Raw genomic sequence first — 13,392 nt, forward strand, 5'->3', positions numbered from 1 at the left:
ATCCACAGTCCTGTGCCCCCCGGAGACTGGCTGCCTGGTCCTGGTCCTGCAGACCGGGAGATGCAGGGTTAATCTGCAGCAGAAAAATGGCTGCTGAGAAAAAGAGGAAGGAGAAGGGGGCGGAGAGCTGGAAAAAAGGCAGCAAAGCTGTGTAAAAACGCGCCCTTTCTGTCTCGATCCACCCCCTTTATGACACTGTAGAGTGTCATATTTGTCATCTGGGGGGCGGGGAGGAGGCGGCAGCTTCAGCTAGGCCGAAGCCGGGGCCTAAATTAGATGCCTGAGGCCCAGAAGGGCTCCAGGCCGGCGCGAAAGTCCGGGAGGGGGTCGGATCTGAACCGGACCCCTCCGGACTTAAAGACAGGATGGCGCTGGGGATATAAGCGGAAGGGGGAGCCCGGTTGGGGTCTCCCTGAGGCAGTATAGAGCTGGTGCTGCCGCAGAGACAGGGGCGCAGGGAGCCCTGTGTCTGTATGTGCCATGCCTGCCTAAACTCCCCCCGGCCCCAACAGGAGCTCGCAGCTGGGCTGGGGTCCCTGGATGCAGGCGCAGTGTGCTGGCCCATTGCTGGAAGCTGCAGAATGCTGCCTGTACAGGCCCTACCTGAGGCGTCTCAACCTAATACCCCCAGAGGGGGATAGGGAGGGTGCTGTTGTCACCTTCAGGGGCCTTTATCCTCGCCTCGACCTCAACCCAGAAACCAAAAGGAATTGGGGAAGGAGGGGGGTCTCGACTTCGAACCAGCACCCGAGGGGTTGGGGAAGGAGCAGCATGGGGAATAGCCATCTCAACTTCAACTGGGCACCCCGTGATAGGGGGCCGAGGAAGGAGCCATGCCGGGGGTCTCACAGGAGACCCTCTTTTCTTCATCTGTAATCCCGTCGGAAAACGGGAAACGGAGTAAAACGGAGTAAAAATCTTTAGGTGTGCCTCCTTTGCGACACTAAGCAAAAACTGGAGAAGGCTGATGCCGTCCAGGGGTGTATACTGCAGAGGAGGAGCCACAGTTAATCTTTTTCAGATTATGCATAGTGTCGCCTCCTAGTGGACAGCAGCATAACACCCATGGTCCTGTGTCCCCCAATGAGGCGACAGAGTAATATATGTTGAAAGAGCTATACAAAAAAAATCGTATTCTTTTCTCTTTTTTTATGTACGGTATATACACACATAGGCATATTTATGAACTGCGATAAATGCACCGGTCTCGAACTGTGGTTATATAAATCACTGCAATATGGGGGAAAGTATAAAGTCACGTTACCTGTATGCAGTTCCTAGCTGGATATAATGGAAAGCATCAATCTTCATCAGTAGATTCTGTGGATATATCACACATGGGTGTAATAATTTTCTACAATGAATAAGGTTTCTTTTGCATAATGTATTATTAATGCGGTTTTGACAATCGATATCACAGTTGTCAAGTTCACATCCCAGATTCTGCCAAATGTCACGATATAATCAGCACTATATGCTGCAGCGCTATTCTTTGTATAGAAGCTACAGAGACCACCTGGCACCATAGATCATGACGGGCACTATTATACCAGTGAGGTACGCAAGGCACAGCAGGGGCTCTCCGGTGATGGATCCTGTAGTGTATCTCAGTTTCCATCACAAATAGAAATCGTAAATAAAATGTATGAACAAAAGCCTAAATTTCCATTTTCTAGCTTTAAGGATTCCTAAGGGCAATATTAAAGGGCAAGTTTACTATTTTAACCCACATTTAGAGGGAATCTGTCAGTAGGTTTTTGCTATTTAAATCAAAGAACAACAAAATGTAGGGGCAGAGAACCTGATTCCAGTGATATGTCACTTGTTCAGCGACTTGCTGTAGTTTCCATCCAATCAGTGTAGCATGAGAAGGCGATTCCTAGAGGACTAGGTGTCGCATGCCAGGCAGTCCAGCCAATCTGTGTAACCCCATCCCCACCACTGGCTGGCAGATTGCCACAATGTAAAGTGTACATAAGAAGCTGCCAATCAGAGGTGTTGGCGGAGTTATACAGAGCTCAGTATTCTGAGCACTGCTACATCTACAACAGAGAAAACTGATTTTATCAAAACTACACCTAGCAGCCCATTAAGTGACATCACTAGAATTAAGTTCTCTGCCCCTACATCATGCTGCTCTCAAATTTCTTAGAAAAAATATGAGGACAGACTTAGTTTAACCCCTTCACAACATAAGGGTATGTGTCCACGTTCAGGATTGCATCAGGATTTGGTCAGTATTTTACATCAGTATTTGTAAGCCAAAACCAGGAGTGGGTGATAAATGCAGAAGTGGTGCATATGTTTCTATTATACTTTTGCTCTAATTGTTCCACTCCTGGTTTTGGCTTACAAATACTGATGGAAAATCCTGACCTAATCCTGATGCAATCCTGAACGTGGACACATACCCTAAGACGTAAACTTAGACAATGCCTTGCCATGTTTACAGACTGGAAACCAACCCTGTGTAGTCGATGCAGTCTGGAGGTACTACAAGTGCCATTACTAGAGGAGTGCCATACAAATTGCCGCATACCGAAAACATAAGCATCATAATAAGTTTATTGATCATTATCATTTCTTCTAGGATGGGGGCTGCACCGCAATATTTGTTGCGTGACAGCAGTTCTCAGAAAAGTTGCGTAACCAAAAACATGCTTACCTTCTGAATATCATAGTGGAGGCCTCGTATTGCAAACCCTGGGATATAATCGTACTTCTTAATTCCTTCTGGATACTGCAAAATATGCAAAAAACAATTAATCTATGTTACAGTCTTCAATCTAATATATAAAGCTGAATGTGTGTGTGTGTATGTATGTATGTATGTATGTCCGGGATTGGCATCTGAACCGTCGCAGCTACAGCCACAAAATTTTGCACAGTCACACGTCTGGACCCCGAGAGCGTCATAGGCTATGTTGTGAGGTGAAATTTTAACCCCGCGCTTTCCAATTCACCAAACATTTTTGCCCCTATCTACATAATGGGGAAAATATGAAAGGAAAAGTGTTGGAGGCAAATTAACAGCTGCCAGATGTGAACAAGGGGGACTTAAAGAATGAGAGTGATGGCGCCAAAGAGTATATACTGTACAGTTGCTAAGGTGGGGCCCCGACATGGGATAATCACCACACCACCACGGGGATATGAACACACACACAAAATGCGCCACACACTACCACGTGCTCGAACACATATACCACCCTCAGCGCACATTTCACCACACATACACCAACCTCACCACATAAAAGTAGAAACACAAAAGTCGCCGCTCAAAACTCGCCACGCGCAAAAATCTCCACATGCAAAATTCGCCACACGTGCAAAACTCACCTCATGGAAAACTCGCCACACGCAAAACTTGCACACGCAGAAAAATTGCCACACGCAGAAAAATTGCCACATACACAAAAGTTGCAACACATGCAAAAGTTGCCTCACACAAAACTTGCACATACTCAAAAGGCACCACACATAAAACTCGCCACGCGCAAAACTCGCCATGCGCAAAACTTGCTGCACACAACTTGCTACACTAACCTGTCACATGCAACTCGACACACAAAAAGTTGCTACACACATGTCGCCACACAAAACTCATCTCACAAAAGTCCCTACATGCATGTCGCCACACGCAACTCAACACACACAACTTGACACACGAAACTCGCCCTAAAACACACACAAGTCTGGTATTATCCTTCAAAAATAAAAATCTGATTAATAAGCAGACAAACTACAAGAGCAACAAATGTACCATATAGGAATCCGGCAGCTGTCAGTCACATGACCAGTCTATTATGTGTATGTGTGAGCTAATATATACTGCCAGGGGGAGGGCTTACTGTTGGCTGGGGATTTATCAGGCTGCCATTTTAGCTTACAAATACTGAGGTAAAAATACTGACCAAATAACGTGTGAACGAGGGCTAATACAGGAGGAGATGACATACAGTTATATACTATATACAGGAGGAGATGACACACAGGTATATACTATTTACAGGGGAGATGACACACAGGTATATGCTATATACAGGAGGAGATGACACACAGATATATACTATATACAGGAGAGATGACACACAGGTATATACTATATAGAGGAGGAGATGACATACAGGTACATACTACATACAGGAGGAGATGACATACAGGTATATACTATATACAGGAGGAGATGACACACAGGTATATACTATATACAGGAGCAGATTACCTACAGGTATATAGTATATACAGGAGGAGATGACATACAGGTATATGCTATGTATAGGAGGAGATGACATACAGGTATATACTATATACAGAAGGAGATGACACACAGATATATACTATATATAGGTGAGATGACACACAGGTATATACTATATACAGGAGATTACATACAGGTATATCTAATATATAAAGCTGAATGTGTGTATGTATGTATGTATGTGTGTATGTCCGGGATTGGCATCTGCACCGTCGCAGCTACAGCCACAAAATTTTGCACAGTCACACGTCTGGACCCCGAGAGCGTCATAGGCTATGTTGTGAGGTGAAATTTTAACCCCGCGCATTCCAATTCACCAAACAATTTTGCCCCTATCTACATAATGGGGAAAAAGTGAAAGGAAAAGTGTTGGAGGAAAATTGACAGCTGCCAGATGTGAACAATGAGGACTTAAAGAATGAGAGCGATGGTGCCAAAGAGTATATACCGTACAGTTGCTAAGGTGGGGCCCCGACATGGGATACTCACCACACACTGGGATGTGAACACAAACACAAAATGCGCCACACACTACCACGTGCTTGAACACATATACCACCCTCAGCACACATTTCACCACACACACACCAACCTCGCCACATAAAAGTCGAAACACAAAAGTCACCACTCAAAACTCGCAACGCGCAAAACTCGCTACATGCAAAACTCGCCATATGCAAAACTAGGCTCACGCAAAACTCGCCACACGTGCAAAACTCACCTCATGGAAAACTCACCTCATGCAAAACTTGCACACACAGAAAAATTGCCACATGTACAAAAGTTGCACCACATGCAAAAGTTGCCTCACATAAAACTTGCACATACTCAAAACGCACCACACATAAAACTCGCCACGCGCAAAACTCGCCATGCACAAATCTTGCTGCACACAACTTGCTACACTAACCTGTCACATGCAACTCGACACACAAAATGTTGCTACACGCATGTCACCACACAAAACTCATCTCACAAAAGTCGCTACATGCATGTCGCCACACGCAACTCAACACACACAACTTGACACATGAAACTCACCCTAAAACACACACAAGTCTGGTATTGTCCTTCAAAAATAAAAATCTGATTAATAAGCAGACAAACTACAAGAGCAACAAATGTACCATATAGGAAATACGGCAGCTGTCAGTCACATGGCCTGTCTATTATGTGTATGTGTGAGCTAATATATACTGCCAGGGGGGAGGGCTTCCTGTTGGCTGGGGATTTATCAGGCTGCCAATAGCAACCAATCACAGCTCAGCTTCTATTTTGCTACAGTTAATTAACCTGAGCTCTGATTGGTTAATATAGGCAACAAAGACATTCTCAGTATAACAAAGCTAATATATGTTGTGAAATTCTTCTATTAGCTTAGTTTTTGCCTTTTAATAATTACATTTCTATCTATTTGTTTTGTGGTTTTTGTGTGCAGAATAAATTTTTGTTAACACATTCTATTTTGCTAACAGCAGTCATTAACCCGGGCGAAGCCGGGTAGTACAGCTAGTAATTATATAAATGGAAGAAAATATTAAATCCTACAATATGTTACCTGCCTAAAGTAATTAAAAGCAATGATATTTCGAGAGTAGAGACTCCCCCATGCGTCACAGAACACTACAGTGATCAGACATCACTTAATGTGCAGGTTTCATCTTGACGGCAGAAACAATGGGAAACTAACATTTACTTAAATAGAAACTGTCGCCAAGTTTTTGTTTTTGACACCTAATCTGAGAGCAGCATAATGTAGAGACAGAGACCCTGATTCCTGCAATGTATCACTTACTAGGCTGCTTGCTGTAGCTTTGATGAAAATCACAGTTTTAGTCCTCCATATTCATAAGCTCTATATAACCCCGCCCCAACCAATCAGTGCTGTGGGCGGGGTTATATAGAGCTCAGCATTCAGAGCACCGCTAGATCTGCAGCAGAGAATTACCGTTGGAAATTTCAAGGACAGCACACCAGCAGGTAGTCCTTCCATGACCCAAGACGGTCAGGATCACAGAGGGATTAAAAGGCTGCCTCCTCCTACACCCTCCACCGTTTTTGAAAGTATCACATAAGGATGGATGCAAATGGACTGTACGAGCCGCAAGAACTCATATGCAAGACTAACATTTTAATGTCCTTTAGCTCAATCTCGAGCTATGGCGACTTGATGGACGAACAATCTGTAGGAAGATCCATCCCGCTCAAGCCTCAAGCCATAAGGGAGGGAAATAAGGGTGCGACCCTGAGGGACTACCTGGAAATCAAATTACCGGTAGGTCTATTTCCCCTTCTCCAGTAGGTCCCCAGGACACCAGGAGTAGTGCCAGAAAAATAGCCCAAAGGACCAAAATCCTGGGCAAGAACTAGGCTAAGTATAAAAACGGTCTGTAAGTTCAGAAGAAAGTATAGACAATTGTAGAGTTCTGCAAAGATAAATCACCGTAGTGAGGGCACGATATGTCTGTAATGCCAAATATTTGGTATAAATGTGGTAGACAAATCATATGGCAGAGAACCAAGTGAGACACTCCCTTGTTATACCCCCACATCAATAATGAATCATAGTGATTGTTAGATACATTATAGGTATAAACACCGCAGCCATAGAGTACACCACTACCTATTACTGAGAAAGTATGGCGATTGCCACCGCCACAAATGCAATGAGGACTGATGTAATAAACTCGCAAGTGGTTAATTACAAAGGACTGTTTTAGGCTACGTTCACACATTTTTTTTTTGCCGCCAGGCAGGATCCGGCGAATTTTTAAAAAGACATATCTGTTGCAAATTGTGAAAAACTGATGCGACGGATCCGTTTGTTTTGTTTTTTTAAACCCGGGGATAGAGTTTGAACTTCCTGTTCCAGAGAGATAGAGAGAGACCCCAGAATGGAAAATTACCATTTCTGGGCATGTGCAGTTGAAAAAAACGGAATCCGTCATTGACGGATTCCGGTGCCATAGGCTTCCATTATAGGAAAAGCTGGACAGCGCCGGATCAGGCGTCATCTGGTTTTTCGCCAGACACAAAAAACGTTCATCTGTCCGTTTTGTCCGGCCGCCAGATCAACGGACAAGTTGTATGGGACTCTCTGCCACATGATGCCGTACTGATGATTCACAACAAAAGTACAAGACCTACAAGACCTCTACCCAGAGAGGTAGTCGGATGGCTTGACAGGTGGAAGGAAGGCCGGGACCATCCGATCCCACCCGAGTCCATACTGTGATACAGCGACTAATAACTGAGGGACCTTTACTCAGAGAGGTGTCAGTCCTGGATTGCATGACTGGGAATGGGGGGCCGGGATCCGACGCTCTGGAGGGTGGAGGTGAGAGCGGCCATTTAACCTAGTCCTTCTTTGACCTGTCCCTACCTCCTGGTGTGCTGTCTGGAGGGATGTACTGGAAACATGATTTTACCTGTTGACATGACACTCTTTTGGGAACTTGTGTATGGAGCGAGATCAGCAGCCGAGCCCGCCACATTCTCGGCAGATGATGGCTGTGCAAGGCAACCAGCATCTGCCTCTTACTGAGCGCCACCTGCTGCTGTTAACCTATTAAAATGTTGCTGTCAATCTTTGGCCGGTTATCAGCGGATGGGGGCCTCGTGGTCAGCAGATGGGACCCTCTTCACCAGCGGATGGGATTGCGAATGCAGTGAAACATGTTGGGGGGGGGGGGGGTTGGGGGACTTGTTGGATTAATCCAAATGACCTATCCTGCGCTTAGTAGTGGTGGCAGGGTGCCATCGTGTGATAATTAGGGTATGTGCACACGTTGCGGATTTGACACTGCGGATTTGCAGCAGTTTTCCATGCATTGTACAGTACCATGTAAACCTATGGAAAACCAAATCCGCAGCAGTGCACATGCGGTGGAAAATACCGCGTGGAAACACCGACACCTTACACCTGCTCAATAATTGGATTCTGCCAGTGTAAAAATACATGTGAAAACCGCGGTAAATCTGCCCTGCGTTTTACCTGCGGATTTTTCAGAATCTGGGCGTAAAAACCAGCACACGAATCCGCAATGTGTGCACATACCCTTAGAAGCAATAGCTTATGTAACAAGTGCAATATTGGCAGATTCGGGGCAGATTCTCTTTAACAATTCACTACCAGTAATAACTTCTATTAAAGATCAAAATAAATAAGGGTACGGGTTACTGCCTGTTTGTGAGGGTTTACCATTTGGAGTTCTCCCCTTCTGTTTTCTATATGATATACGTTTTGGATTTTTCCAAGGGAGCATGAGTGCACCACCATTTATTCCTCCCCTAAGGCTTATAGGGTAACCACTACCATCTTTTAGGATTTCAGTGCCGATATGCTTTGCCTTTTTCTTTCTATACACTGATGTAAATAGGCAATAAAAAGAAGGGATGGAGAAGTTTTGTAGCATTAATCTGACATTCCTGACCACTGATGGGATCGAAACTCTGCAGATTAATAAGGGTTTAAAAAACAGGTCGTGTGCTCACCAGCTTCTATACAGATATATGTGCCAACTCTCTAAACATATATAATAGGGTGGAAAGTTATGGCAGTGCATTCACTGTAGCCCAAGCAACATATGAAAATATGCATAGGTTACATTCTCTGCATAGAGTAAGTTGCACCTAACTGAGATTCAATGACATTCATGTACAAGGAGCTAACTGATCACCGTGTCTTTATGATGTGATGAATATACATTTAGTTGGTAAAAAAAGGAGTACGGGACCATATAAAATAAATGCATTTGGTAGTACATTAAAGGGAATCTGTCACCAGGTTTTAGCTATGTAATTTGACTGCACCATGATGTAGGGATAAAGATCCTGATTCCAGCAATGGAACGAGGGCTGTGCGGAGGGCTGCGTAGTTCCTCTGTTAAGCCCCGCCCACTGGAGGCATCCGCATGGCCTGCGTACTCAATGTTAAAGATAGGGTACGCAGGACGCATGCCGACGTAGGCGGAGCTTAAGGAAGAGTTGCGGCAGTGGGCGGGGCTTAATTGAGGAACTACGCTACCCTCCGCAAAGCCCTCGTCCGCAAATGTTAAACTAGCCTTAGTTTACTGGGTGCAGCAGTTGTGATACAATCACAGTTTTCTTTGCTGCAGATCTTGAAGTGATCCGAATGCTGAGCGGTGTATAACGCCGCCCACACCACTGATTGGCAGCTTTCTGTATACACAGCCAATCAGTGGTGGGGGCGGAGTTACACAGAGCAGGATGACTAGGCTGCACAAGAGTTCTGTAGTGATAATCTCCTGCTGATAAAACACTGATTTTATTGACAAAGCCTAGTAAGTGACACATTGCTGGAATCAGGATCTCAGACCCTAGATCATGCTGCTCTTCGATTACATAGATGACAGAAGTTTAAAACTTCTAGACTGCATGTTGTATTTCCCCACAATAATGGGAACATTTAGTATGGCACAGTGAAGCAGTGACCAAGTTGAAAGATGAAAACTTTTAAAACCAGGGTCTTGTTTGCATTTTCTGCTACTAATGAAGACGCCTCAGCACCTTGTACTGCTGTATGAGGATGTCCCGGGCGGTATTAAATATCTTCTTATGTAACATATCAGAATACTGAGCCAGAGTATAGTCATAATCAAATCCATAGACCTCAATGTCTCCCAGACAGATCTCATTGTTGGAACATATGATTGCTGGATTTAGCAGGTTGCAGACACCGGGAGGAAGGAGATCTGAAAAATAAGAAACTACATTATTCATTTATTCCATAAAGTGACCACTTTTCGCAGCAGACCTCGCTGCAGGGATACATCCTACAATCCAGACAAAGCAAACGAGCCCGTACCGTCCAACATATCATTAGGCTGGACAGAGCAAGGACTGGCCAAACCTGGCAGGACACATCAAGGGGCACAGTAACCACTGTAGACCCGCCGGATTTGGCCGCAGCTTCTTCTCCTCTTACTGACAAAATGTAATGTCTTTATTGGGCAGAGTGGTCATGGCGGAGTCAGGAGAAATAATTGTTTGCTGGCCATAAAGAAATACTGTTCGACCGACAGCCATCTCAGCCGACTCCTACCCCCGCCCCGAACACAAGACCGCTTGTTCCGCTAAACACTCCGATGTTTTCTTTGAAAAAGTCGCCAACTGATGTATAGCCAGAGATATTTCAGTTTTCCTTTTTTATTAAATTTGCAAAATTGTCTACATTTGGGTTTCTTTCAGTCAAGATGGGGTGCAGAGTGTACATTAATGAGAAAAAAAAAGAACTTTTTTGAATTTACCAAATGGCTGCAATGAAACAAAGAGTGAAAAATTTAAAGGGGTCTAAATACTTTCCGTACATGCTGTAGGTTTTTTGCTGTCATCATGGATTAAAAGTACGCATGTGCTCGGCCAGAATTGTGACGACTGCAGATCAGTGGCCATATGATCTTGTTTATATCTGTATACGGTTGTAAGAATGGCGCCGGCCCGGGAGCTAAGTATAGTTTATGTTAGGAGAGTCAGGAGAGACGGCTGTCAGCGAAGGATTGGACAGCTGACAACTGTGGGGGAAGGATTGGACAGCTGACAACTGTCGGCGAAGGATTAGACAGCTGACAACTGTCGGCGAAGGATTGGACAGCTGACAACTGTCGGCGAAGGACTGGACAGCTGACAACTGTCGGCGAAGGATTGGGCAGCTGACAACTGTGGGGGAAGGATTGGGCAGCTGACAACTGTGGGGGAAGGATTGGGCAGCTGACAACAGTGGGGGAAGGACTGGGCAGCTATTCAATGAGTTTGGGGACCATTGAAGGGTTTTCCGGTGAATACAAATTATCACCTGTTCGCTGGATAGGTGACAATTTCCTGATCGGTGGGGGGTCCGACCGCTGGGACATACACCAATCAGCATGTTGAAGAATTTTTATCCCCAGTACAAAACAGAGCGGCTGCTGGAAAAAGCCAAGTGGAGCTCCAGGATACAGCCCCATGGTGAAAGAATGGACGGCAGATGGAGCCACATTTTAATGGGGATAGCAGGTCTCTGTTCTGCCAGTGAGGGTCCCAGCGGTTGGACACCCAGTGATCAGCTAGTTATCACCTATCCACAGGAACTCTTCTTTTTCTTTTTTTACCCAAAAATATTTCAATGTATTTTTCAGTTGAATTGTACATATTATGGGAGACAAGAAAGGTGGAAAAAGTTCAGAAATTATTCTTCTTGCCAACAGAGCTGCCAAACGTCCAGAAGTTCCAAGACACTCCATAAAGATAGGGCACAGTTTCCCACAAAGATAGGGCACAGTTTCCCACAAAGATAGGGCACAGTTTCCAATAAAGACAGGACACAGTTTCCCCATCCGTATAAAACAAGGTGTCTGTGATTTTTTTGTTTAAGGAAAAGAAAGGTATACAGATTATTATGAGTGTAATTATAATTTTATAGTGAACGCAGCAGATGTCTTCTCATCAGAATTATGGGCTGGAGACGTGTATGAATTATAATTATTTGTTATAGTTTTCCAATGTGTATATAATACTGTCTGTCCACTACTACCGCCACCGCCGTGCAGATACCACTACTACTGCCACGTGTATACTACTACTACTGCCCCCGTGTGTATATCACAACTACTGCCACCACCATGCATATACCACTACTACCGCCATCACAGTGCGTATACCACTACTATCACCGTGTGTATACTACTACTACCACCGCCGTGCGTATACCTCTACTACCACCGCCACAGCGCAAACACCACTACTACCGCCACCACCGTGCAAACACCACTACTACCGCCACCACCGTGCAAACACCACTACTACTGCTCCCATGTGTACACTACTACTACCTCCGCCACCGTGCGTATACCACTTCTACAGCCGCCACCGTGCGTATACCACTACTACCGCCACCACAGTGCGTATACCACTACTACCGCCACCACAGTGCGTATACCACTACTACCACCGCCACCGTGCGTATACCACTAGTACCGCCACCACAGTGCGTATACCACTACTACCGCCACCACAGTGCGTATACCACTACTACCACCGCCACCGTGCGTATACCACTACTACCGCCACCACCGTGTGTATACCACTACTACCGCCACCACCGTGCCTATACCACTACTACCACCACGCGTATACCACTACTACCGCCACCACCGTGTGTATACCACTACTACCGCCACCACCGTGTGTATACCACTACTACCGCCACCACCGTGTACATACTACTACTACCACGATTTTCCATTCTCACTGAGCAGCAGTCACTGTGACACGTGTAACTACAGGACGTGTCTGCCTCTTCATCCTGGGACGTAGTTATGACTCCGGTGGCCTCACTGCCTCCTCACATGCCCACCCTGAGCCCTCCCCCACCTGACACCTGTTCCCGCACTGCTGCTGTCAGTCCTCCGTCCCCTGCACTGCTGCTGTCAGTCCGCCGTCCCCTGCACTGCTGCTGTCAGTCCTCCGTCCCCTGCACTGCAGCCCTCACACTACTACTCCCAGCATCGCCGGTGCTCCCCGCACTTACCGTGCACCAGCTTCTTCATCTCACGGTAGCGGCTCCACAGCTGGGCTTTGCCGCCTACTTTCTCCCGTGCACTGTCCTGCACTGGGGTTGTGCCACATTCCGTGCCCGGGTCCTGCTGGTGCGGGGGGGTACTCAGCTGGGCACACAGCGCCCGACTGCCCCCCACAAGCCCCGACCGCCCCCGGGCACACAGCGCTGCCGACATAGCTCTGCAGCAAAGCGCGCTGCGGGGACTCTGGGGACTGGGAAATGCGCCCCTGCTGGCGGATCAGGGAACTGCCAGAAAAAAAAAAAATAGTGTACATAATAAATATATAGAGTGTGAGAGCTGCTTATCTGCAAAGTAATTATAGGAGAAATATAATAATATTATATTAATTCACCAAGAAAAAATATTCAGTCATGTATGCAATATCATAAACAGCAGAAATAATAAAACACCAAAAAAACAAAAATAATAATATACTTGTTCATGAACGCGCTGTACGAAGGTATACCTGCTGTTCTACACTTTGCTAAAAAGGATGAAAATTTATAACAACCCTAATTAATTATTAATGCGATCGCAGGGAACCCATGGGGTACCATGGCTGCTACAAAAACA

At 45.6% G+C, this 13,392-nt stretch overlaps 1 protein-coding gene across 1 annotated transcript in view; it reads right to left on the reverse strand.

Moving 5' to 3' along the window:
- Positions 1–13,026, reverse strand: part of NT5DC2 (5'-nucleotidase domain containing 2) — a 52,229-nt gene extending 39,203 nt beyond the window's left edge. The window contains exons 1-4 of the mRNA XM_077276158.1: positions 12,789–13,026; positions 9,791–9,975; positions 2,666–2,740; positions 1,265–1,320 (exon numbers count right to left, since the gene is read on the reverse strand). Of these exons, the coding sequence (XP_077132273.1) occupies positions 1,265–1,320; positions 2,666–2,740; positions 9,791–9,975; positions 12,789–12,993 (521 nt within the window). The 5' untranslated portion in view covers positions 12,994–13,026. The remainder of the gene's footprint in view (positions 1–1,264; positions 1,321–2,665; positions 2,741–9,790; positions 9,976–12,788) is intronic.
- Positions 13,027–13,392: the final 366 nt, after the last annotated feature.

Source organism: Ranitomeya variabilis, chromosome 8, assembly GCF_051348905.1.
Source record: "Ranitomeya variabilis isolate aRanVar5 chromosome 8, aRanVar5.hap1, whole genome shotgun sequence".
NCBI lineage: Eukaryota > Metazoa > Chordata > Amphibia > Anura > Dendrobatidae > Ranitomeya > Ranitomeya variabilis.